Source organism: Eubalaena glacialis, chromosome 3, assembly GCF_028564815.1.
Source record: "Eubalaena glacialis isolate mEubGla1 chromosome 3, mEubGla1.1.hap2.+ XY, whole genome shotgun sequence".
NCBI lineage: Eukaryota > Metazoa > Chordata > Mammalia > Artiodactyla > Balaenidae > Eubalaena > Eubalaena glacialis.
Genome location: NC_083718.1, coordinates 194520765 through 194548351, shown reverse-complemented (window position 1 = coordinate 194548351; position 27587 = coordinate 194520765). Strand labels below are relative to the sequence as shown.

General features: G+C 55.4%; 1 protein-coding gene across 1 annotated transcript; it reads right to left on the bottom strand.

Moving 5' to 3' along the window:
* Positions 1 to 848: 848 nt before the first annotated feature.
* Positions 849 to 25963, bottom strand: SSU72 (SSU72 homolog, RNA polymerase II CTD phosphatase). The gene is made up of 5 exons (XM_061185152.1): positions 25633 to 25963; positions 16500 to 16643; positions 3468 to 3607; positions 2691 to 2809; positions 849 to 1318 (listed from the first exon to the last, which is right to left on the bottom strand). Exons 1-5 carry the CDS (start codon positions 25809 to 25811, stop codon positions 1217 to 1219), a joined length of 684 nt encoding a protein of 227 aa, XP_061041135.1. The 5' UTR covers positions 25812 to 25963; the 3' UTR covers positions 849 to 1216.
* Between the last annotated feature and the right edge of the window lie 1624 nt (positions 25964 to 27587).

Sequence of the window (27587 nt, the reverse complement as noted above, 5' to 3'; positions counted from 1 at the left end):
GCCGCCCGCGGCCGCTCGCCCCCGCGACGCCGGCCGGACCCCTCCCCGGGGGCCGCAGGGCCCGCTCGCCCCCATCTGGCCAGTGCCGGCCCTGGCTGCCTGCCCGCCCAGCGCCCCTGGACCACGGGCCGCGTCCCGTCCCGACCCGCCGGGGCGATCCCGGAGAAGCCCCGGGCTTCCTTCCGCTCTCCTCCTCCCCACTTCTCAGCTGGAGGCCCCTCCTCCCCGCCCGCCCGGGGTCGCCGGGTGAGGGGCTGCGGGCAGGCTGGTCAGCACCCAGCCTCCTACGGCAAGAGGCTGCCTTTAGTGGAGGGGCCGCAGGGTCGCTGCCTGGGAGGTCACTCCGGAGCCATGGCCACATGGCGCAAGGATGGGGCCCAACAAAGGCTAAAGGATCCCCCACTGCGGGGGCAGGGCCAGCCTCAGCCCCAGCTCTCCTCAGGGTTGGGCCATGAAGCTCAGAGACCCAGGTCGGGACCCTGATGTGGCTGCCCCATGTCGCTGGGGGCTGGGGAGGGGTCACTGAGCCAGCCCATCATCCACAGGCCGGGGACAGCACTGCCCACAGAGGAGTCCCCACACTTCCCCATGGGGGCCCTGAGACTTTCCATGCCTGCGGAAACCAGGAGGGGTCACCAGGCATGAGCGGGTCCCCACCCAGGGAGCAGGTGCCACATTCCTCCAGAGTCCCAGTGGACAGGAGGCCCTCGGGGTGGCGCTAGAGAGCTCAGCTTGACCCACAGGCCCGGACTGCCGTCTGAGGACCCTGACGGGAGGGCCAGGCCAGGCAGGGTACTCTGGATGAAGCCAGGACGAAGAGCAACATCTACTGATTAGACAATGGCAGGTTCTTTCCCAAAAAGTACAGCCTGTTGCTTTATTCAGGGATTTGTACATTGCAGCCAGTTACGGGAAAGGGGCGCTCAGGGAGAGGCAGATGGCTGGGGGGAAGTGTGCTATCAACCGTTTTTTTCTTTTTTGGTTAAAGAAAAAAAACTATAATCAATATCCCACTCATAAGTAAAAGTGGGATGGGAAAAACTTGATTGTTTGTAATCTGGCATTTATGTATATCTTCTCATTTCATATGTACAGTTTATTTGGGCACTGCTACCGTTGACCGGCAGAATACCTAAAGGTAAAAACAAATATCAGGAAGGAAGAAGTATTAACAAAAGGAAGCTCAGCAAGATGGCTCCAGGCGGGCGGCGGGCCATCAGTAGAAGCAGACGGTGTGCAGGAAGGTCCTGCCGCTCTTCTCCTCAAACTCCTGCAGCAGCTCGTCAATCTCGTTCTCCATGTCCTCCGTGTGCTGGATCTGGAGCCACAGGAGAGCCGCCCTGAGCCGCCCACCCCCAACAGGCAGCCCCACCCCGCCCCGGCCTGGTGTCGCCCGTGCGTGCGGGGCGGGGCCGAGGGGAGCCCGACAGGGATGGGACACCAAGCAGCTGCAGCAGGGAGGGTGGCCTCAGATGCCACACATACGCGCACTGCAGACGGTCGCCGCCTGCACTGTCCCCACCCTGTAAACGAGCAGACCCGACCCAGCCGGTACCGTCGCGGGCCCGCAGTCAGCCAGCGAGGAAGCCCAGGGGCCGTCCCACGCGCTGTAGGGGGTTGAGCAGCACCTGTGGCCCCCACCCGCCAGCTGCCACTCGCGTCTCTCCCGGCTGTGAGGCCCACCGTGTGTGTGGTTAGATGTCCCCTGGTGGAGAACCACTGCCCTGGAAGGAGGCGGCCCTGCCAGGGGACAGCCCCAGGGTGGTCCGGGGCCAGCTCCTCAGCCCGCCTGTCCTGGCAGGGGCTGGCCTGTGGCCAAGGCACCTCGTTGCCCCCAGTCTCGGCCTGTGAGCAGTGCCTCTCCTCTGCAAGCTCTCGCCAGCCAGACCCAAGTGGGTGTCACGTGTGCTATTTCTGGGACGTGTCATCCCCTTCAGCCCTGTCTTTTGCATGATGGCCAGATCATGGGAACAATTGCTGGAGCTTCAGCAGCCACCTTGGACCATGAGACACCTTGGGAACAGAAGCTGTGCTGGGCAAAGTAACAAGAGAGCAGGGGCCTGGGCCCCTCACACAGCAAACCCGTCCAGGCCTGCCTGTCTCCAGACTTCTTGGTTAAGCCTCTTGTTTTCTTCATTTTTCTATCACTCACAGTTAGTTGGCCTAAATGCAGAAGCCACAGGCCAAAGATATGACAAGACATATGAGTTGGGTAGGTCCTTTTGTCACATCTAAGAGGAAATGTTTGGCTCTGAGCACAGCTGCACAGTGGCTGCAAAAGCTCTTGGGGTTTCCTGCACAAGGGAAGATGCCCACGGCCACTCAGGGAGGGCTGGACGTCGAATGAGAAGTGCGGGGGCAGAAGAGGACCAGAGGCCTTTGACGCCATCTCTGGGGGCTCCCGGGCTCCTCTAGCTGTTTGGGGTCTTGGCAGGGGGCCTAAGTCCTGGGAGCCATCTCCACAGAAGCCAGACCCAGGCAGGTCACTCACCACTGCAATCAACTTATAACGCTCAAAGGTGGATTCTTTAGCCAAAGCTGACTCAGTGACTCTCACCTGTGGGCACCTCTGCATTTATGGGTTTTAACGTTTGGCAATCAGCGGACTGTGAACCGAGTGGTGTGCTCGTCACGTTCACGCCGAAGCCCTTGTGCGCAGGACGCAGGCCCGCCCAGGGCCCGATACTCACGCACTGGCAGAGCTCACAGATGAGGAACGCCCCCAGGGTGGCCTCCTCGTGGTTGTCCTGGATGTCCACGTTGATCACATGCACAGGCTGGCAGGTCTCCTGCTCCCTGGAATTCAGATCTGACCGTGACAAGAGGACGGAAGTCAGAGGCCTCAGAACAGAGCACAGGAGGCTGTGCGCTGCCCAGCCTTCCCCGGCCTTCGGGGATACAGTTAAGGACCGACATCAGAGCATCCGACCAGGCCGAGCACTCCCCGCCCCACACCCCGGGAGGAGCCTCACGCCCGATACGGCCGGGACCGCAGGAAAGCTCGTGCTCATGAAACTGGACCCCAGGCCACCTGGTCACACCCGCAAACTCCAGCCTGTCCCACGGGAGAGCAGCTGACAGCACCCTCACTTACAAAGCACCCGGCCCCGGTCCCTCCGCACCACACGTGCTCTTTCTGTGCCACAAAGGCCCTAAACCCGCACTATGCTGTTGGCCAGCACAGGTGGTTTTGCCCTGGTGAACACGATCAGCCCAAAGGCCACCATCTCCTGCCCCTATCCCCCTCCCAGGGCCCACACAGGTCAGGGGCCCTCTGTCCACCTCTCCATGGCCTTGCCCGATTTCCCCTGCCTGCCGGAGCCCAAAGACGCACCAGGAACCCTTCTCCAGCCCTGGGCCAGGAACAGACACCGCACACAGGGCGGCCCGGCTGCCTCAGAGGCGCTGGACGCACAGCAGGACAGAGGGCGCGGCACAGGGCCAGGCGCTGGGGCTGCTGCGCTTACCTTCCACCACCTGGTCGTACACCCGCTCTTCACAGGTGAGGATCAGATCAAACAGATCTTTGCAGTTCTGGAACCTTTCTGGCCGGGGCTTGATCCTCTTATTTCTGTCCAGCATGTGTAAAATGCCGTTCTGCGTGTAGCTGAGTGCCCGAGTTAAGGAACTCTGGATAAAGGCCCCGCCCCCCCAGCGTCCACGTAGGTGCAGCCACCCCGCCCCCCCCCCCACAGCAGGAGCATCAGGGCGACGGAGGCGCGGAGGCATGTGGCGGCAGGCTGGGCCGCGACCCCCCATCCCGCAGGAGACAAGTCAGGTGAGCGTGCTCGCCCCCAGCCCAGCCTCCCGGCTGCCCTCGGACCCACGCCTCTCCAGAAAGCAGACCTAGTGTCTGCAGCCTTCTCCCAGGTCCGTGTTTCCCCGACCAGGGATCGAAGCTGCACCCCCTGCAGTGGAAGCTCAGAGTCTTAACCACTGAGCCGCCAGGAAGTCACTGATGGCCTTTTTCGTCCTGCAGCGTCTTGGCAAACGCTCATGCGGAACCCAAGCCCTTCGGCAAAGACAAAGCTAACCTGGAAACCCAATCCCAAGCCTGGCTCAGCATGGCAGTGAGGAAATCCGGAAGCCCACCCAAGAAAGGACACGAAGAGTGTCCAGGAGAGAGAAGCCTTGGGTGAGCTGAGAGCAGAGTGAAGGGAGCCCAGGCCCAGGACCTGGCAGGGCCGAGTCCCTCGGAGCTCGGATGGGCCACACAGGTCCCACGGTCAAGGTCTGTGCCAAGCAGGCGGCCCTGAGCTGGAAGTGCCTCCTCTGGGACTCTCCAGACAGGACCCCACACCCACCCCTAACCCCGATGGCTGTGTCCTCGGCCCCAGGAGAGGGCTCACTGCCCCGAAGACGAAGCTCGTGGTCTCTAAGGGTCATTCCGGAACCTTTGGAACAAGCATGTTGCCCACTCTACTCAGGGACACAGACGAGCTGATTTAGCAACTCTGAGGGATACATTTACTGTCTTTCCCAGATTTTAAGTTATGAGAGTTTATTTCAATAAGCTCGTATTACTCAAAATACATTTCCTACCTTCTTGGATGGTGAAAACGGCTTTTAAAATACATTTAATTAAGAGTTTTCACTTGAAAAGACACTTGACTGTTAGCTGTGGGGTGTTCTTGGTTCTTGCCATTTTTTGGACCAGCGTAATAACCACGGCCACCTCACGCTGGCCTGCATCCCCGGGCTGGCCCTGCCACCTCCTGGCTGCCCATAGCGGCTGCGCTGATACATTTAGGTCTTCCTCCCCAGAACCTGGTCCTTCGGACGCCTGGCATCCACGTCCGGCAGAAAGACACGGGCCAGGGAGGCCCCGCGTGGTGCGGGGCTGGTGGTGGAGGCTCCCTGCACTCCCACAGTGGCTCTGAGACCGGCCACCCAGACGGCCCGGCTTCAGGTGACACCAAGGCTCACGGTGACGGCCCCCTAGGAGGGGAGGCCACCAGGTGCTCGGGGGGCTCCTCAGGGTCCCCAGCAGTCTTGCAAAGCCCCTTCCTTCTTTCCTTGACCCTCAATCATGGACACAGATGATGTAACAGATGAAACTCAGCTGCACGTAACTGAGGACAAAAGGCCTAGTTCAGAGATCAAAGCCTCACCTTCATCAGTGTAACAAGGAAGGAGTAACAGGGACCTCTTGAGACTATTTTCTGGCAAATCCCGGAGACACAGGGCCCAGGCCGTGCCAGGCAGGACCAACGACAGTGCATGCTGGGTGTGGGGGTGGGGTGGGGGTGGGGGTCCTTGAGGATGAAACCACAAAACACTGGATTCCCAGGGACCTGCCTGAACTCCCGCCTCCACACCACGGTGAGACAGGAAAAGTGGGGATCAAGATGGTGACAGTTGTCTGCCACCAAGACAAAGCCTTCATTCGGGTCTGGCTTCTGAGGGAAGGCCCACGCTCTGTGCACGGAGGGAGGGAGGGAGGGAGGGAGGCGGGGAGCGTGCTCACCCCACGGAGGTTGGGATGCTGCAGACGCAGGGGCCGAGCACTCCTGGCTGAGCCACGACCTGCAGGGGCCGAGGCAGCAGGGCCCCCCTGCAGGGCCCTGGCCACTCGAGGCATCTGCACCGAACCCATCAAGGCCGAGCCCGTGGACCAGAGCTGCAAGGGAACCGGGCAGCCAGGACCACCCCCTGGGGCCCTGCCAGGTGGGAAGGACATGTTAGGTCCCTAGAACCACTCCCACCCCACACGGGTGCTCCCGCAGCCAACAGCGACCTTGGGCCCAGAGGCAGAGGCAGCGGCAGGCCTGGCTGACCACAGTGGGTAAAGGGCCAGCCGACCTGCCGAGGCAGGAAGCCTCCTCGAGGGAGGGAGAGCTGGCTGGGGCCTCCCTTTGAGCTCACACTCTTGTCAGAAATAAACCCCCCGGGCGGGGAAAGCTAGCTCAAGAGCCCAGCCCAGGCGGACAGAGGCCCCGGTGGGTGCAGGCAGAGAACGCGGTGTCTGGGCCCCCGCCCCTGCTCCACGTCTGCTGGGCTGCGGCTGTGCACCCCAGCTCACGCCTGGAGCCGCTGCACCTTCAGAGGGCGGGTCTCCCCCTCTCACCTGGGACAGACGAAGGGCGGCGTGGGCACCTCCTCTGCGGTGCAGATCCGCAGCTCCTCAAGGGTGGGGGCCCCAGAAAGATGAGAGGTTCTGTCTGCTGCCACAGGAAGTACGACAACAAAGGATCGTTCTGAAACACTCTGGGGTCCTACCCACCAAACGATGCAGACCCTGTCGGCGGAGAGCACGCGCTCTCTAAACTGCTACATGAGCACCGGCAAGCCTCCTGGAGCGACCCCGCGGGGGGCACTCAGATCCAGGATGGGCCCAGGGACTGTCCTGAGGGGAACACAGCAGGCACAGGGGGCTCGTGTCCCAAGTTCAAGGGCAAAAGGCAAACATACTGGAGGGTTTGAGATGCACCCACAGGGACCACAGACCGGCCTCGAGCCAGGACCTGGGCCTGGAGGCTGCCCGCCCGGGATGGCAGAACCTGCTCTGACCCGGGTGCCCGAGGGCTCCAGTCTGCTCTAGTTCAAGGCAACTTCTCAGATGTGAGGTTTAGCCCCCAACCACGCGTTCATCCTACATACGTGTGCTCAGCACAGAAAACAGGCTCAGCTGAACGCTTCCGTCTCAACAGCGATGCTGAGAGATACGGGCCTGACTGCGTCTGGCGGACGTGACTTCCGGGCACCCAAGGCAACGCCTTCCCGAGCCCTCGGAGTGCAAGCACATCATTCCTCCTACAGCCCCAGCCCAGCCGTGTGGGGGGATTCGGCGAGGATGCGGCTCTGCTTCCCGTCGGACAAGGAGGGCCCGGGAGGTGGGCAGAGGGGGCCAGGCCGGCACAGAGCAGGGCCCGGTGCGCAGAGCCCACGCTGGGAACCTGGGGTCAAAGCAGAGATGCCCCCTGTGAAGGCAGGTGACTTAGGGCAGAGGCTGGGGCCAGACCAGTGAGGAGACGGATGGGCCGATTCCAGGGCAGGGGTGAGGCGCCGACAGAACCCACATACGGGGTCAGACGCTCCCTCGGACGTTTAACAGTGGAGCCCACGCCCCCACATCCCCTCCCAGCCCAGGGCCCAGGCCTCTGTCGAGGACCGGCCAGGCTCCCGCTCCCCCAGGGACAGAAGCGCTTCCCTTCCCAGGGTCGGAAGTGAGACAGCTCAGGCTGGTCGCGTACAAACATCACCCAGCGCACGTGATGGAGGCAAACCTGGGAAGAGACAGCCTCGGAACCCCGAGAACGGAAGCAGGATCTCCAGGTGGAGTCAGAGCCCCGAGGAAGAGGGCGAGGGGGCCAGGGGCAGTGCCAACTGAGCCCTGTCGGGAAGGCGCTTCCAGCAAGTGGCCTCCCAGGCCCGCCGGCCGCCATCACCCGTGTTCTCTCCCAACAGCCAGGCCCAGGAGCCCGGCTCTGCCCCCGCACCGGGGCTCTGGGAATGGAGAGGGCAGGGGGCAGCTCGGGCAGGCCCTGGCTGGACCGTTGCGGTGTGTGCTTCACCGAGAGGATGCCCTCATCCGAGCTGTTCCTTGGATGCTGACCCAACGGAGCCCAAGGACGTTCTGGTCCATCAGCATCAGCACCTCTGCCCCCAAACGCCACCAGGCGGTTCCCGCTTCGAGGCTTCGCCTGGGGTGTGAACCCAAATCCCATGGCATCCTCCAACCTAATTCTACTTCCAGTTCTGAGCTTGATCCAACTGAAACAGAAGACGCAACACCCCTCACACAGGGGCCCAAGTGCCTCTGCGGGAAGGTCCTCGAAGACACGGACCAGCCCCCGGCTGGCAGAGCTCAAGCACTCGCTGGCCTGGACGGGTGACCACTGGCCAGCCACGCCCCGGGCAAGAGCTGGGGCTTCTGAAAACCCACTGGGCCGAGCACAGCACCAAGGCAAGCAGGACCTCGTGCCTCTGGAAGCCCACGGTGACCTCCCAACTCCAAATCCAGGAGTCTGGACCCCTGGTCAGCGGCCCTGCGCTCTTCTCTGCTGGATTCAAGACTCCACTCAGAGCCCTGCCCACCTGTGCGGCTTCCCTCTGGGGTGCCCGTCCCGGGGTGGGGGGAGGCAGCCAGGAGCCCCCTCCCTGCACATGAAGCCTCCTGGGCACTGAGCGGATGTGCAGCTCTGCAGGGAAACGGGCCTCCCACCCCATCTTGGGAACAATTTAATCATTTTGCTCAAATTTTAGCCTCACTACCTAACGACAACCTTGCCACCTTCATTTCAGATGGGCACCAACCGAGGCTGCACGGGTCCGGCCCTCACCCATGCCTTCCCTGTGCCGCCAACAGTCTGCTGTCACAACACCCCCAGGGTTTTGGGTCAGAGCCATTAGCCTCATAAGGCCTCGTGAAAAGCACCAGCCCAAGAAGCACAGTCACTGGCCGCTGGCGGAGGCAGGACAGGTGACAACCTCGTGTCTGTGAAACGCCACATCCCCAGACGGAAAACTTAAGAACAAACTGGGTGCCGCAGACATGCGTGCTGCACAAAGGACGCCCCGGAGGACAGCGCAGGGAGCCACGGGATGCATAACTGGGCCGTTTTTGGGAACAGGTATCACGTAGAAAGAGAATGATGAAAATTAGAAAGACAAACGTCTTGAGCAGCACGTGCAGAGAGGGCGCTCCAGACGGCCGGAGGCCCACAGGGACCAGAAGCCTCTCTCTCGCGAACGGCGGTGGGGCCGGGGCCGGGGCCGGGCGAGCGGGGCCACAGGCAGCCAGGAAAGGGCAGGACAAACCAAAGCAGAGGAGCGACTACAACTCCCCAGACTGCAACGTAGCAGCGAGGTCGCTTTGGTTGGGCCAAAGTCAGCAAAAAATGAATTGGGAAGTAGCAAATACGTTTCATCCGTAATCATGTTCTACGTGTGACCAGCTGCACCCACACTAGTCACAGGCCCGGCTTCCAGAGCACGTCCCAGTCGTGTGGAGACCCCCGGAGGGCAGCTGCCACCCACCCCCGCCAAGAACACAGCCTGGGCCGGCAGGCGAGGAACACTCACCCGTCTGATCAACCAGGGCCCCGCCACCAGCCCTCCCGGGACGGGCACAGCATCCTAGGAGCTCTGCTTGCCCGGCCTCTTCTGCACGGGGCCTGGGGCCCAGGAGGTGAGAACCCGCCATCCCTCTTCTTCAAAGGAAACACTCCCTGCACAATGGTGTTAGAAACAAAACAAAACAAAACAAAACGGTGACGGCCAGAAAGCAGACTCTGCACCCCTCCAGTCCAATGTCTCCTCCTCAGAAACCCGACCTCAGAAGCCGCCTTAACTCAGCCTGAAGGGGACAGATGGCAGAGACAGACTACACCGTCTAACCAGGTGCGGCTTTAGCAGACTTTAAACAAGACAAGTGGGGCTTCCCTGGTGGCGCAGTGGTTAAGAATCCGCCTGCCAATGCAGGGGACATGGGTTTGAGCCCTGGTCCAGGAAGATCCCGCATGCCGTGGAGCACCTAAGCCCGTGCGCCACAACTACTGAGCCTGCGCTCTAGAGCCCACGAGCCACAACTACTGAAGCCCGCGTGCCTAGAGCCCGTGCTCCACAACAAGAGAAGCCACCGCAATGAGAAGCCCACACACCGCAACGAAGAGTAGCCCCTGCTCGCCGCAACCAGAGAAAGCCCGCGTGCAGCAACGAAGACCCAACGCAGCCAAAAATAATAAATAAATTTATTTTAAAAAATAAATAAAAGTGGTAGACTACTTGTCCAAATAGGGTAAAATGCTACATTTATTTAAATTTGAGAGGAAGCTCAAGAAAAAAAATTTTTTAATAAATTGGCTGGATAAATAAAAATGTAATGGGAAAAATATCTTTCGTCTTAGTGTTTTGTTTCAAATAGACACATACCTACCCTCCAGCTGTGTGACATCATAAAAATTTTAACCTCAAAACAAAAGATAAAGCCTGAGTCCTAGGTTGGAGCATTTTAGTGAAAATTAACTTACTTTTTGAGAAAAAACCCTCAGATCATGAATTAGTCTGCAAATACCAAATCACTTCTACATAAATGGTTCAAAACAGACTAAATCCCAAACATCACAGGGCGGCGGGGGGGTGCGGTGGGGGAACGACGTGGTGATGCTCTGGGTGCCGATCTCCTGGCCGCCCACCGCCCACCTCCCACCTCCCAGCAGCGCCCAAGATCCACCCCAAACACTGTGAGTTCAAGGAAAAATAAAATGACCCCCGCCCTCACTGAAATTCCACTTACTGAGTGATATAAGCAGGAACAGCACGAAGCCCAGGGTGGCCACCGACCCAGACATCCCTGGATGACCCCCGGTGCTCCCTGCCGAGCCCTGGCCAAGCTTGGCGTTCTCGAGACCACGCAGTTTGCACAAGAAACCAAACCGTCGGGCTCAGATGGAGGGAGGGTGGGGGGCTGGTCCAAGACGCCAGTGGTCACTGCAAACCAACCCACCTGTGCCCAGCAGGGTTCCCCGTGGGGACCCGCGGGAGCAGCCAGGGTTGAGAGGCCTCCGAGAAACACAGCAGCAGAGGATGGAAGGGCCGCGAGCCTCCCAGGCAGGAAGCAGCAGAGAGGAGAAGCACTGCCGAGGGTCCCCAGGTACCTGGGATGCACCAAGGGCTGCCCGACACGGCCTGGCAGAGCCTGTCCTGACAGACTGTCCATTCTTATTCTGGTGGTCATGGTGACGCCCTGCCTGTCCTGACGAGGCTGGGACGGGGTGGCTGTGCTCCTGCACACGAGCCAGGGAAAGGCCAACGGCAGAGTTCAAAAGCTTACAGGTGACACCCACGGGCCAGGGAGATGCTCCACGAAGTGTCCGCGGAGACGGTGCTTTGGGACCAGATTCCTCGAGCCCAACCCCGTGCCAGGGAGAGGCCCTGCCCTCAGACGCGGACACGCGACCCAGACCCTCCCTGAAGGCCCCCATGACAGTGCTTCTCTAGTTTCCAGGATGTGTGTCCCCAAAGACGCCCTGCTCAAGTCCCTCGCTTTAGAGGACGGCATCAGGAAGGTGCAGGTTCACGTGTGGACAGGGCATCTCGGGAGCAGGAGCCCGGGGCACCTGCTGGCGACACAGCTTGGGCACGAGGCCGCTGGTGTACTCACTCCTTCAGTCCCCATTCACATGAAGAGCGGTCAGTGCCGAGGTGGACATGGCTGGACCCCGTCAGCCATGACAGCAGGGCCAGGGGGAAAGCCGTACCCACACGGTGCTGGCACCTAGACCCACACCTGCCCGCGGCAAGGCCCGCCCAGCCCACTCCCACACCTCCTCACAAGCCCTGCCGAGGCGGGGAGGAGCGCATTCCTGATGCCCACGCGGCCCCTGACCTTGGAGCTGTCACAGATCACCCAGATGCCCACCAGCCGGCCAGCCCTCCGACGCTAGTCACAGGCCACAGGCCACGGCCACCTCGAATTCAGATTCCAGACACACGCCAGGTGCCAACGGGAGGCGGCCAGAGGCTGACTACTGCTCCCCCCCCACCCAGGGGAACCCTGACAACCCTCACCTGTTACGGATGGAGACACCCTCCCCTCCAAGGCCCCCAGTCTGTGTTTTCACGGCAAAGCGTTAAGCAGCACGGATGCAAGAGGTCTCCCTCAAGCCACGGGGCTGGGGCAGCACAGGGGCCCAACTGCAGCCCGCCATGGCTCTGAATCGGGCCCCTTCCTCCCTGGAGCTGGGGGGCGAGGCCAGGGCTTCAAGAGCAGGCCGGCGGGCGGGCGGGTGGCGCTGCAGCTGCTGTGCGTGGCCACGAGCACACACTCAGTCACCAGCCGTGGGAAGGGTGCCCTCAGCATACCCAGGTGTCAGCAAGGCTGACAGCAAACAGCTTTAGGCTTGAAATACTCTCAAAGGGTTGTGGCGACTGCCGGGACCCTCGAACGTGAAGAACCGATTCACCACAAGCTGTCACGAGGCCCCACTGCTCCTGAGGCTGGCGGCGGGAGCTCTGGCGGGGTCGGCAATGGCCTCGCCACCCTGGTCCCCAGTCAAAGGGAAACGACCAGCATGGGCTGCGGCGTCACACACTGGCTACACGCCCGCGTCTGCACCCCACCTGCCGCAGGCTGTGGGGACCAGGCCCGACCTGCCCTGCTGTCGACTCAGGAGGGACCCAGCAGCCACCTTGGCCGGTCAGCTGCTCTACTTGGGGCAATGTCTGTCAGACATGAAGGCTTCTCTTCTGGCCTCATCTGAATTATCTGAAGGCCTTAATTTTTATTTTAAGCCTGAGAGCTTTTCTAAAATCCAAAAGCTTAAGTACCAGTAAAACTAGATCTGAGCCTCCCTGGGAATCAGTGTCTGGCTTAGGAACACTCGTATGTTAAACACTGTTTTCAATAACCACTTGAAACCACAGCCGCCAACCAGGGTGAAATGAGATGGGGTCACATAGGCGAGCTCATGCCAGGCACGCACGGGGCCAGTGAGGGTGACCAGGGACCGTCAGCGACGGGGGTCAGGCAGGACACGCTGAGGGTGGGAGCCCAAGGGGCTTGGACTTGAAGTGCAGGAAGCGTCCTCAGGGCAGGGCCGGGGGCCGGGCAGCCACCCCACCCCACCGAGCGCAGCACGAGAAGGCGAGAAGGGTCTGATGAGACCCCAAGAACAAGGTTCTGGAAAAGCCCAGGGGCCTTGAGCAGGACGGACCTGCCGCGTCCACTAACCTCATACCCAGGATGGAGGTCCGGAGGCTGTGGGATTTATACTCTTAGAAATCACATTTATTTTTACCTTTTACCCCAAGACAACAAAAATTACACAGTGGAGAAGTGAGTATACACATAAATTAATCTAAGGCCTAAAAGACAATGAAATTGAGAAACTGAAAATGAATAAACAAATAGTTAAAAAACAATCTAAACCCCAGAGGTACTTAATTACAAAAGAGGCACAGGAGAAAGTGGGAAAGTATGCTAGACACAAGTTCAACACGCAGCCTCCACTTACGAGGATAAAGTCAGGATCTGGGCAAGTGTTAGTTATATCTGCACTTCAACTCACTGTTTGGGGAGCAACTGGTCGCATGTATTAAAAATCACATGAACTAGATTTACAGCCACACATTCACTTGCTTTTTAAGACAAGTGGTTTTGTAACTCACAAAGCAAGTATCCAAAACCAACGAAAGATAGCTCTCCTGGAGCCGTGAGGACACTGCCAGCCTCACCTTTCCTGGCGGCCCCTCCTCCGTGACTGGGCCCAGGGACCCTGTTCCTTAGGTCACAGGTTGGCCAGTCTTACATTTAGAAGGAAATGACTTATCTTCCCCCAAAAGTGCTCCAAGTAGGCTGAGGTTCAGCCGCAGATTCTGCTCAAACGATGCTGGAGAGCCCGGGAGGAAGCTCAGGTGTGGAAAGTGGCTCTGGCAGAAAATGGAAAGATCTGGAAGCCTCCACCAACTTGACACAGGAGGTACGTTACAGCCCCCAAACAGAACACCAAGATTGAAGCTGCTCCGTATTCAAAAGGACTCCAAGACAAAGGGATGAAAAAACTTCAGGTCTGCGGGAATATTTACACGTAAAAGAGGACAGACAGCTCAACGACGACAACAACAAGAGGACAGCTCAATTTCGGACGTTAGGCAGAAGCCAGCTCCTAAAGACCCGTGTTGTACGACCCGTGGCTCAGAAATGTCCAGAAGAGGCAGAGCCACAGGCGGGGACTGGGCCAGCAGCTGCCAGGGGGCTTCCTGGGGTGAAAACATCCTACAGTCTGCTGGGTGCACAACCCCGTGGACCCGCGGAGCCGTGCACGTGAGGCAGGTAGATCGTCTCACAGTCAAGGACAGCTCCCGCCTTAGAGGCGTCTGAAGAGAAGACCCTCTTACATGTCTGGTGAGGGTCAGGTGAACCCAGATTTCCTGCACTATCGTCGACAATTCCCGCAGGGGAGGGAAACGTAAACCTCACCAGGCTGTCTAGCTCCTCACAGGGCTGGGCGACACCGGGCAGGTGCTCTACGGCCGCACCTGTCACCGTAGGACCGAGGCCGGAGCCTCTCAACCCAACCCCACTCCTGCTTGTGGCGAGAAAACCAAAAGCAAAAGCCCTATTTACAGCCAAATAATTAACAAATAAACTGCTTGGATACTAATGACTACAGACCAGAACTCACTGAGGACTCAAGAACCACAGGGTCCCAGGCCCCAGCCCACGGGGGGCAGAGCGGTGCCCAAGCAAAGCCCACAGACGTCTCCAGGGCCCATCTGTCCCTGCCAGCCACTTGGCCTCAACTCCCGGCTCTGCCCAACAAGGGGCATCTTCTCTCCCCTGGAAATTCAAACATTTACTGAATGTTGTTTTATCCTTGGGTTACATCTTACAGTATTTTCCTAGCTTTGCACTGTAAGTTACAAAAGCCACCACTTCTGCAAATGCCCAGGTATTCTATGCTACAGACTTAGGTTTTTAGCTCTTGTCTGCTGTGTCCTGAGCACATGGGGAAATGCGGGGCTCTCTGCCCCACATCTGATCACCAACCCTGCCCAAGTTGGCGGGGCCTCCGCCCCCCACCCTCTGCAGTCCTGCCAGCGTCCCAGTGGACTCCCCCCACCCACTGCCAGCAGATGCTCCTGTTACTGGCCAAGGGCTGACTCGGGCAGAGCTGAGCATCGTGCCAGACACAGCCTTGTTTTGCCCCTTCCCACCCCCCCCAGAAGGCAGAAATCCCACCCAAGTGAAGCCAGCAAACTGACAAGGGTCCCTCCCAGAGGCTCGTGAAGGGCAACCAATGGGGGGGGGGTGGTCCATGGAGGCAACTTCCCTACATGGGGCCCTGACAGCAGGTCCAACCATCCCCTGCACTGGATGTTGCTGGGGAGACCAGGCCTGTACAGTCACCCCGAGAGGAGAGTCTGAGTTCTGAGAGGCTGGGCTCTGCCCCTTCGTTTAGAGCCACCAGGGACACGTACAAAATCCCTCCAGATTTGGTCTACAATGTGTAAATGCTGCCCATTCCCAGAAATAGCTCTGATGTGAAAGGACCTCACTTACAATAATTAAGGGAGTACAGACAAGTAAGTGCATTATCTGTTTCTGTTTCTCTCGTTGAGTTTAAGAGTCTTCAAAAAACAAATGGTGCTAACTGAACAATAATCTTCTAAAAAACTGGGTTGGCCAAAAAGTTCTTTCGGGTTTTTCTGTAACATCTTATCCTACAGAAAAGCCCAACCGAACTTTCTGGCCAACTCAGTAGATGGGGTCTCAAGTTAAGCTTATCGACACAGAGAGTTTGCAGTGCAAGAACCAAAAGCCTGGAGTTGGATCACAGCTCTCCTGGGGGAGCGGCCGTGGCTGGCGCCTCTCCACAAGGCTAGCACGGCTCTCACCACATGGCGCCACCACGCGGAGCCCAGGCCGCAGCTGGCATCTCCCCGGCAGGAGGCAGAGCTGCTCCTAACGTGGTTCTGCGCCTTCTGGGAAAGGAGTGTGTACGCAAGGTGCGCTGCAGGCTCTCTCGGGGCTCCCGCACCCCCGAGAGGGCCTTGGGACTGCATGGGGCGGTGGGGGGTGCTGGCTCTGGTGGGCGTGAGTCCTGGACCCCCAGCATCAGTGCCCGGCTGGGGCACTGACGAGAAATACCTGCGTTTCTGCCCCAATGCCCCCACCCGACGTTTCCCTTGTAGCTGGGGAGGAGCGGGCACGGGGTGGAGCGTGCAGCAACCACCAGCACCCAGTACGTTTTGCTGGAATGACCTCCGGGGCCCCTCGCAGCTAACTAATTAATCTATAGGTGTACAGAGAACGTTCATAGTTTATTCACAATTGCAAGAACGCCGAAGTGAAGAAAGCTTTCCACCCGCTGTCTATACTCCTCTCGCTTGGGATGTGTCTGGTCTCCATCCTGAGAACCACCATCACTCATGGTAACATGAGGCGTCCCAGGAATTGAAAGCAGCCCCTGGTGACAGTGAAGTGTCTGGTCAAAACCCGGCCGGCAAGGATGATCTTAATATCCACAGCCTGGGGTCACATTCACACGAATCTGGCTTTAAAATACCTTCCTTTCCCGTGAGTCTTAGGAAGCAGACACAGTCTGTTTTGTCTCTTCCTGAAAGGAAGTCAAGTCCTCTCAAATTCCCTGCTTCTAACATGCTTCCTTCGGCACCCAATGTGGCCCTCTCACGAGCTGACCCTCCAGAAAGAGCACAGAGGGTGAGGCAGCCGCCCGGGAACCAGTGCACACCCACGCGCACACCTACCTGCAGTGTGCAAAGCCACGGATGGCGGGCTCCCACCTTCCTCACCTAAGCTGCTCTAATACCGTATCACCACCTTCCCCGCCTGTGTCCACGTGGACTGCAGCCCACGGCCCCGAGTGGCTCCAACCTCTGGACAGTCCCGTGAGCACCAGAACAGAACCCCAGTGACCCCGCACACCTCAAACGGGCCGCCGCGTCCCCTGCCTCACAGGTGCCCCTGAGTGGTGCCCACAGGTGACACCTGTCAGAGACAAGCACACAGGGTTAAAGGGCAACCACTGGGATGCAGTTCTTTGTCTTTCCTAAGGAGATCGTTGTACATCTGGTCATATGTGGTTTTGAAATCATAAACGTTTGGCTTGTCGGGTGCTGGTCCTGGAAGCTTCACGTGAGTTCCTGTTCCAAAGGACCGGACGCTGAATCCTCGTTTGCTGAAAGACACAAAACGAAAGAGAATCACAGTTGGATCAAATGAGACACGAAATGCTAAAAAGGAAAATGAAATGGGAAATGGACTATATGAACAATTTTGTTGGTCTCAAAGAACATGTTTCTCAATTCTTAACTTTAAGTATTTTATTTGCAAATTTAAAAAAATCCTATAGCGCGTTACACAAAAGCTAGATAAAGCCAATCCAAACAGAAGACAAAGGATCCTGGAACGTAGGGGAACGAGGTGGATGTCTGTGATGGCCACAGGACAGACACGTGGTAGAGAGAAGATTTCACCTAGAACGTCTTGTCATCTGACTCCTGTCCCGCTCTCTAGAAGGAAACCATTTGTCCAGGTTTCCAGCTGCCATGATGCAGGCTTCCCAAGACCAAGAACAGAGCTCCCGGAGCCCCGGAGCAGAGGCACACACCCCCGGCCTCCTACCTTGAGGCACCGGCTGCGAGGGCCAGAGATAAGGGAATGGCCAAGTGTCTCCTAATAAACTGAGGGAACCTCCCTGGCAGGCAGCGTCCACGAGCCACAATCGCACCCTAAGGAATAAAGGTCATCGCACACACCGCGGCCCCAACGCCATCCTCACTCAAGGGGGTCTGCTGCAGACCCCATGTTCCCTCAAACTCACAAGCGGTGAAAGCCAACACTGGGAGTGTTCAGAGCGTGTACGTGAAACGGCCTTCTCATCCTAACCTCGTGTTTATACGTCACTAAACGTCCGTGTGGACGCATCCCTGCCCGCCAACTCGGGAGCAGGCCCCAGGCCCACCAGCCCCGACGTTCTCCTCACGGCCCCGCAGGCTCTGAGGTGGCCGCGGGCACTGTCTCAAGCTTTTTTGTACATTTTATTGCAGCTCAGGGGTGTCTGGCCACATCTGGAGATGGTTTTGGTCCTCATGAGCAGGAGGCGCTGCAGGCGTCTGGAGGCCCACGGAGGAGCAAGCGTGTCCATGCACACACGTCCCAGCACGTGGGGAAGCCCAGGTCTGCGGGCGCCACTCCCCCGATCCCTCGTGGGCACCGATCCCCCTCTGCTGAAAGGCAGACAGATAAGGGAGGAAACCTCACCTGGCCCCCGGCGCCCGTGGAGCGAGACCCGTGGTCTCTCCCACCAGACACAGCACTTCTAGAAGCCCCGCCTGAGAGCCACTGTCCTCCCACAAAAGACAGGAAGGACCCACAGGCCACTTGCTGCCACTGTGAGAACGGGGAGGGACGCGAGGAGCGCAGCCACTGCGCCTGGCGCGACAGAGCCTCACGGACACACGTTTTTAAAGCGCTTCTCATCCGGTTTGGGTCAAACACCTTGCCTGAGTCCTCTGAAGCTGGTAAAAGCCGAGTCATGTCTCTCTGTCCCTGGAAGGCCCAAGCTGTGCCCCCAAACAGGCCCCAGAGGTCACTGTGATGGAGAACACGGGGGACAGCAGGCATGATCGAGGAGTGAATGGGGCCGCGGCCACCTGAGCTGTAAATGGACCACAACCAACCCGGCCCCAGTTTACGTGCAGCTCCGGGCCCCGGGAAGAGGGAGGCTGGGACGCAAGGGCCCAGCCACGCGGACACCTCCACCCACAGGCTCCAGCAGGTGCCCAACAGACCACGTCACCCAACCCGTTTCCTCACCAGGTCAGGTACGTACAATAAAAGAAATGTTTTCTGTCAAAGCACCAACAAGCCAGGGATGAAGGCCCCCTTGACAACAGCCGCGCGGGGGTCACACTCTCCCAAGACAGTGACCGGGAACAGGTCACGGCCACGAGAGCCATGGGGACACATCGCAGTGGGCCACGCTTGTCTTGCTGGCTTCATGATTTGCCACTACTCCACAAGAACTGCCTGAAACAGAGAGCTTATCCTCGTAGTGCCAAGCCCCCCACCCCAAAAATACCCTGGAGGGAGCAGGTCCTTGAGGGAGGAACGTGTGCTATGGAAAAACACTAACCCACAGAAGCAAGGTCCCTGAGGCCTTGGAGCTGAGTCCAGTCCCTGCAGAGGGATCCCAAGGTGTGACCTTGCCAGGAAGCGACACAGTGGCTGCGTGAATGCAGCTGCTCGACACACACCTGGGGCCACCCCGGGCCTGTCTCCAAAGGCCACACATCTGTTCACAGGATCTTGGGAGAAAGGCCTGTCTTTTGGTGGCAGCCCTAAAGGCCTGACTTCCGGTGGATGCTTTAAAACAAGTCATTTGAAACGAAATAATGAGTAAGTTAAATATGTGAGAAACAGTGCCTTTACAGGTCAGAATAAGAAACCACGGTTGAGATCACTTTTCTCAGCTAGCTACCTAAGAAGCCTGCTCCAAAAGGCGTCTCAAAAATCATTTGGGGGAAGAGTGGAAAAAACAAAACGCTTCCCAACAAAAATAAGTGAAAGGTTCATTTAGACACAGTTCCTCCATCACTTTTTAAAAAAAAAATCAGTATTTCTACATCTCAGTCATTTCCTTCTGGTCATTCCTTTGAGATACTTACTCATAATTAAAGAACTTATTTACATGAGCCCAACTCTTAAACCTAAGTTCAAATTTATTAAAATGAGCCCAGGCACAACTACTCTTGAAATACATTAATGAAATATATAGTGAATAAGCCTTAATTTAGCCAGGCAGCAGCAAAGGAGACTGTTAAATCCCCAATGGCTAAAGTTTTAAGACTGAAAAACCACCACCATTTCTACTGGTGGCAGGTTAGCCATTCCATTTTTGATCCAACAGTATTTTCTGGAGCTTACTATATGTGCTGGGGATTCAGCAGTGATCGAAACAGACCTAAATCCCTCTCCTCAGACGCTCTGGGAGTGGGAACAAAGTAGGTAACCCTCCAGGACACAGGACGGGGGAAGCGCAGGGATGGCAAAGCTGCGGGGCGGGGCTGGGGGTGACGGGAGACAGGGTGCCTGGGGGCTCCCAACACATCCTGCACCCCGTGACGCAGGCCCCAGACAGGACCCCAGGGTGTTCCAGGTTGGGGTAGGGCAGGTGTGCCACTGAAAAGCTGCCCAGAGGATTCCCAAGAGGCCCCAGGTGGAGAGGCCCCAGCACAGGGTCTCACATGCCCCGCCTCTTGCCGGGGCAGCGAACCTGAACTGCCGGGGTGGACAATCTCCTTCCCTCACCTCCTGTCACAACGGGGGCTGAGGTTTGCGTTAGGTGTCCAAGTGAAACACTGTCCATATCCCTGAAAGTACATCACCCCGAAGATAACCTGGGCCCATTTTCCACCCGGCTGATCCCTAATAGGGCTTCTAAGAGGATGCCTGCTGGGTCTCTGAAAGGCTGGGTGAGGTCTCTCCTACTAGAAACTGTCGGGGGAGGGGGGCCGCAGCTGCCCTCTCCTCACTGCCCTCCCCAACTGCCTGAAATGTTACTCAAGCATATTTAAAAGTAGAATGAAACCCCAAAAGAGGAATTTACTCGCAAAAGAATTTAAACCACACACACAAAAAGAAACCCAGTTTGTTCTTCCCCCAACAAAATGTTCACAAGTGGCAAAAAGGCTAGTTAAGAACAGAAGCCCCGTTTCTTCTAAGCTCATGCGACAGACAGAACAGCCCATCTTGTGTGTGACTATGTACAGGGACAATGTATTTCTTACATAAAAGGACTGAGCGCTCTAAAAATATTGCTGACCACCAAAAGGCTTTGTCTCAGGGGCCAATTATTTTGTATGTTAAACAAATCTTCCAGACAAGTATTTATCAAACTTGTCTTTATAGGTATCAAAAATCTATTACAAAGATATAGAAATTATGTTACACGTTAAGATACAGAAATGTTAAGTTACAGAAAAGATAGATTACAGTATCATAAAAAATGTTGAATTTTCGGATATAGGATTGTTTCAATTGTTATCCTGATGCCTAAAGGTAAAATAATAAAGTTAAAACGAATACCAATCAAGAAAACACCCAAATTAACAGTATGGGTTATGCCATTTTTTTTCTATTTTCTAGTGTGGTTATTAACCTAATTCAAAGCATTATCGTGGCTAAGACTGAAATCCTAGACCACTGCCAACCTTCTGAAAGAACGACCTGTCTCTGAGTAGGACACAACATGCTTACGAGCGTAAGTCACCTTTACTACAGGTAAAATCGCCCACTGCTTCCTCAGCCCAGTTTCTAGCTACACAATGACCTCATGTTTACCCAACACAAATCAACTGCTCAAGCACCATCACACTTAACGCCTGCCTGCAGTTTCACTGTGGTATAGCCACAAGCCTGGGGAGATCAACTTCCTGAAATGTTAACATTCCAGTAAAGTTGATGTCACCACTAGTAAAACGTCGCACACACTAAGCACATCCCAGTGTTTTCTAGGGTTTACTCTTACCCTCCCACAAGGTCCAGAAGAAACCAAAAGGCCTCTTAGCATGAGATCACCACTCACTGCGCTTGTCAAACGTGCCACTTTGTTTAGCCCCCAAGAGAGCTCCTGCTTAGATGTCCCTGCTCCAGGCCTGCTCTTCCTCGACCCTGGCTTCTCGAAGGCCAGCTTGCTCTGCTGGCCACTGTCGGCCTCCCCAGGGTGCAGGGCCAGCAGAGTAGGTCCTCAAGATCTGGTACTTCAGCTGTTCCAGCCCCAGCACTGCGCTAAGCGCTACTAACCATGGTGAACCCGCTCAACTATCTTCCCTGGGCTCGACCTGTTCTCACCTACAGAAGGCTGGAGATGATGATCCTTAAGGCAGGGGAAAATGTTTTAGCTGCTGGAACTGATACCATGCTTGGTCTACCCAGTTTCGTCTCAATGTTCACATCCAAACAGAAATCTACCTTCTTCCAACCAATCCTTCTGGTCTTAGTTCTGCCTCCTGAAGACAAAAAGCAAAAAAACAATGCAGAGTCCCTTAAAATCTATGATGGCAAACGTGTCCCCTGTAGGCACCTCTTCTATCCTTACACACACAATATCAAATCTTCCACCTCCCCAGATAGTTTCCAGTTTACCTTCTTCAAGTGTACCCAGAAACAAAGTACCAAAAATGCAGCCAAAGGGGCCACAGGGCATAGCGGGACAATCCCTCCCTGGTTTAGGACAAGAGGCTTCTGGAAATGTGTTCAAGGGGAGAGATTAGCACCGTCTGGGAGAGTGCTGTGTCAAGCCGCCTGGGCTCACTCAGATCCTGTGTTCAGATCCCAGCAGCCCTGAGACTCAGTCCCCTCTGGGAGAGGATGTCTGAGTACCTCCATCCCAGTGTGGCTGGGGTCCACACACTCTACTCAGGACATTAAGACTTGAGCGCCCCAGCCCAAATCGGAGAATCACAGGACCTCAGCTGACTGTTGCACCCCCACAGCCTGGATCCTCCTCCAGCGCGCGTTTTATCCCATGAGTTCCGTTACTCGTCCATCAGGACTAGAGCCCCTTGTATCCAGATCCTTGCTGTCACTCATGAGCTGGGGCTTCTTGCTCTGGGTATTATCTCCTCACCTGTGTACGTGTGCACATCCTAAGAGTTGTGAGGATGAAATCAGATGGCATTTGCAAAGCACCTGTTACAGAGGAGCTCAAGAGACTGATCCTAACCTTGTTTCTTCCACATCTGCAGCCTCTCTGCTCATCTTCCCAAAATCAAACTGCCCAGGAAGTTATGATTGAAAACAGTAATTTAGAGAGAAGTCTTTCTTTAAAATCTGTTTTGAATTGCTACAATTAAAAACAGCTTCCAAAAATCAGCAGGCCCCTTGACATCTAAGAGAGAGTTTGGAACAAAAAAATAAATTAATTGGCTCCAAAGGGACACCTTAATCCACGGAGTACAAAGAACAGGAGGCTCTGTGGAAACAAACATAGTCTTCCTGCACCCCTTAAAAAACCTGAATGGCTCCCAGGACTAGTATTTCAAACAATTTAGTCTCAAAAGATCAAAAATGATCACCCCAGGGAACATTATGACTAGCTCTAGAAAACGCCAACATTTATTAACACTTGTATTCGACTTGTCAGAAAAATACAGCCTGAGCAGATTTTCAAGGGGGCAAAAATAAACTTGGGTTTCACTAATAAATGACCTAGCATGCATGTTTGATCAACTACATTCCTTTTTATAGTTCATTTCAGAAGTTTTCCTATGCGTAGTTTCATTTAGTTGTAACCAAACTGCATACACAATTTTCCTGTTTTCACTTATACCTTTTTTTTTTTTCCATTGTTTTTTTTTTTTTTTTTTTTTTTTTTGGCCATGCCCTGCAGCATGCGGGATCTTAGTTCCCCCACCAGGAATTGAACCTGTGCCCCCTGCATTGGGAGCTCGGAGTCTTAACCACTGGATCGCCAGGGAAGCCCTGGCGTACCATTTTTAAATGCTTTTCACAATCATCTTCAAGGCCTAAGTCTCTAAATCTTCTATAAGCGCTACTAGTTGTAACAAAAACCATCATATAAATTTCTTAAACATGCTTTTAAACCCTGTAAGTTATCGAAATAAAGCCATAAATAATTTTCAAAAGTGAAAACGACACAAAAAGTTGTTCAATCTCAATAGCAATTTTAAAACTAAAGGGCGAGATACTTTTGCCCCAGCAGCATGAAAAGATGTAAATAATGCCCATATTGTGAGGAAATGGGAATTCTATAAATAGGTACTTTTCTGGAAGGCAGTTTGGCAGCATGTATGAAAATGTAAAATATGCCTACCTTTTGACTCAGCAATTTATGCCAAGGAAATAACTAAAAAAGTGTACAAAGATACTTAAAATGGCACAAGGATGTGGACATTATAAAACTGAAAACCAACCACCTGTTACGGGGAGTGGTTACCAAAGTGACTGCTGCACAGGATTGCTCTCAGTACTGGGTCATGTTTTGTAACCACTGCTGTTACTCAACATGAATAGATATGTTCAAATCCAATGTATAAAAATAAAAGCACAAATGAATATTGAAATCAAACTATGTTCACGTTCTGTGGAGAGATTACCTAACAGTGTTTTGATCTCCCTTAAGTGTGTGTCTGTATATTCACAAGAACATCCAGAAAGAAGGATGTACACCAAAATGGTACGGTGATCCTTATCTTCTTAATCTTCTATATTTTCTACAGTGAGGATTTTTTGCAACAAGCAAATACTATCATTTTAACAAAGGAAAACACCCCCCAAATATAAGCATTTTAGAAATTAAAGATTCACGTCTAAAATAACTTCACATTCATGATACAAATAATGTATGTTACCCTAAACTTACCTCCTTTTGCCCTCATTCTGAATCTACTCTTCTCATGAGTAAATTTGAAAGACAGTAAAATGGGTAAAAGTACACAAGCATTCCTACTTGGTGACTATTTGGGGGCTCTTCTGCACTCTCATTTCCGCAGGAGACCCAAGGCTGTGTCAGTTACTTTGAACTATGCAAGGGCTTAAGTCTTGCAGTGACTATCTCAGGGCTATCAGATAGGCAAGACTTTGGAACTGATTTACTAACAAAGTTGCTACAAGAAATTTAAAAACATTTCCTTTTGTAAGATTTCACCCCAACTTTGTTATGCAGATACAGAAGAGCTTAAATAAAGGATCACCAGCCAGAACCAGCAGAATGAGGTGGTCTCCAGATCACTTGTTATTCTAATTGAAGACATTAAATTTTATTTTCCCTGAATAATTTTCCTGGAGCGTGAACCTTGCAATCTTTTCCTTAAATTTACCACTTTTAGTGACTCTGAACAGATAAATGCAGTTTGGGGACCAGATCCAGCACACTGTAATTCTTGCACTTTTCCAATTTTAAAACAACTTTACAGTTTAAAAAATTCTAGTTTAGAAACGAACTCCACGTTGGTTTGTTAGGTTCTAAGCATATCACACTAAACCAAAAAACATTAACTCAATACTGCAGACAGTGTGGTAGATGTTAGGAAGAATTAAACTCATAACTAGCAGATCGTGGACACCTGGTACGTCCAGCTTCATTAAAAACGAGGGGCGAGGGAGAATTCTGATTTCCCCAGGAGAGTCAAAGCTGACTGCCGTAGTAGGAGAAGCAGCGAGGCATGGTTGTCCTGTAATGTCCACATAAAGAAACTTCGGAAGAAAAGGCAGTTTCAACTTTTACTATCAAAGTTGACATGTACACCAAACTTTAACTGTAATGCAAGGGGTCAATTTCACATTCTGTAAAGTGATTTTGAACGAAAAAAAAATTTATCAAACGGGAATAAACTTTTATTAAACATATACAACACCAGGGTCACAAAAGGGGAGTTGGCACTGAAATATAAACTAGAAACGTGAAACCAAACTCACGTGTGGTTCAGAAATTATCGACTGGAGATTTTCCAAGGGAGGAGAAAGGATTTTTTTGCATTAGACTTGAAAAATGTAGATAGAAGCAAATACACAAATGCATGAAGTTAAAATAGGCCATTTCCGTGTTTTTACGACTTGTTCTATCCTGAGATCCTGTCGCGCAAGTTTTCCATATTTGATAAAAAGGCGACACGCCCTGGACACAACCGGCCTATCCTCTCGTGGACCCTAACCTTCGTCTTGCAACTTACCGCCTCACTGCTGAGCATTTTACAGAGGCCATGATTTTCAGATACACAGACGTGCGTACGAAGTAGACGCGAACAGCATCAGCCTTTCAGGTTTACTAGCAGCTTTGAGGTTTCGGCCACCCGGAACCATTCCGGCTCAGAATGTGAATTTTTCGCGACGCTAAACACACGTGGGGGACCGCGCGGCGAACCGAGTTTTGTCGATTCCTCGCTGCGCTCGGCCCTGGAGCCAACGAGCCCGGACGCGGCGAGGCCTCTCGGCCGTCCTTCGGGGGCCGCCGCGCACCGCCCGCCTGGGGAACTGGGCCGCCCAGCACGGGTCAGGGAGAACCAGGGCCGGGAACCGCGGCCACCGCCACCCAGCACGGGCCGGGAGCCGGAACCGCCCAGCACGGGCCGGGAAGGCCGGAGGGACGGCCGGTCGGCCGGCGTCCGCGGGGCGCGCTGGGCCAGGGCGGAGGCCCCAACTACCTGAGAATGTTGTGCGCCTCCATGCTCCGGTTCTGGTTGCTCGAGCACACCACCGCCACCCGCAGCGGCGACGACGGCATGGCGGCGGCCGCACGGTCCGCGACTCCCGCTTCGGGACTCCCACCCAGCCGCGCCGCTTCCGCGCGAGCAAGATGGCGGCCCCGGCGCCCGGAAGTCATGACGCGAAAGCGGCTGCGCCGGCGACGTAGCGCGTAAGGACGCGCGGCGCGGGCGTGTGTACGGCGTCCCAGCGGCCTCCCAGCGCCGGCCCAGAGCGCTGGACCGCGGACGGTGGGAGGCCCAGCTCCCCGGGCGCCAGACCGGCCGGCGAGCGCGCCGCTGCTTCGGGCGCGAGCGCCGAGGCCGGCGCTTGGTACGGGAGCCTCCTGGCGCCCCGCGTTGGCGTCCTGACGTCACAAGCCCCCGCCGCCGTCGCCGCTAGTGACGCGCGAGGCGTCGCGCCGGCTCCTGTGACGTCACGCGCCGTCGCCGTCGCTGGGAGTGACGCGGAAGGCGCCGCGGCCCCTGGGGCGGGCGTTGGAGGTGACTGGTCGTGGCCGGCGTCTGCAGGTACCGCTCTGCGCGCTCCGTCCACCCCGGTTGTTTTTGCACCTGCCGCCCGAGCCATCGCTCCTCCCTCGCCCGCTCTCCGTTCGCCCTCAGCCAGTCCCCGAGATCCTCCATGTCGCTCCTTGCGCGCCTCCACCGCTCTAGGCCGAGCCCCCGCGCCCCTCCTGGGACGACTGCCACTGTCTCTTACCGGCCTCCCGTCCCCAAGCTCGCGCAGACGCCAGCGCGTGGCTGTCCTCTGAAAACCCTGGGAAGTTTGACATTTAAGTGAAGTTGTGAAAGTATTTGAAGAGATGATTAGAGAGGAGGCGTAAGGAGGTGTGAGGAGACCTCCCGGGTTGGGAGAGCAAATTGACTTAGATCCTTGGGTTGGTTTGGAGGCGCTGCGGGCGCGAGGTTTGGGGTCATGATATGACAGTGAAACTAATCAACCCGGTTTTGTTGTTCTCCAGCCACGTCCGGCCGTTTGGAGTGGCCAATGAGTTGGTGTTTTGATCTGGGAGCGCAGCAAAGGGAGGGGGCAAGGGAATGGCGATTCTCCGCCATGGATCCAGAAATGATGAGACATGAAGGGACATGAAGGGGTGGCGGCAGTGGAAAGGTACTGTGTGCTCTGAATTGGAGATCCTAGTGGAAGAAATGTCACCAGAGCCAAACGGTGGTAGAGCAGGATACTTGAAACAGGGTGTGGAGGGGGCCGCTTTTTGAATACCTATAGGCTAGGCGTGACCACAGGCAAGGGTAGAAGACAAGTCTTCCTGTTGGAGAGGGAGAAACTCAGAAGCCAGGGCAGTGAGGGGCCACACTCACTGATGTCCTACCATTACTCTGATGTTTTCACAGAGAAAAAAGCTGAGAACCAGACGCTCAGAATATTTAAGGACCCTTGGGCGCGGTGTATGGGAGGGACAGTGCGTGGCTGCAACAAGGAAGCATTTACTTGGAAGGACCTGGGGGTTGAGGGATGAATGAGGAGGAATGAGGGCATCTTCCCCCACTCCCCGCACCCTGCTCTCTATGTATTTGAATATATGCAGAACATAAGTCCAGGAAGACATATACTGAAACTTGGCAGTGGGAAAGACGGCATTTATTTTTATTTATTTATTTTAATTAATTAATTAATTTTATTTATTTATTTTTGGCTATGTTGGGTCTTCGTTGCTGCACGTGGGCTTTCTCTAGTTGTGGCGAGCGGGGGCTACTCTTCATTACGGTGCGCGGGCTTCTCATTGCGGTGGCTTCTCTTGTTGCGGAGCACGGGCTCTAGAGCACAGTCTCGGTAGTTGTGGTGCACGGGCTTCGTTGCTCCGCGGCACGTGGGATCTTTCCGGACCAGGGCTCAAACCCGTGTCCCCTGCATTGGCAGGCAGACCCTCAATCAC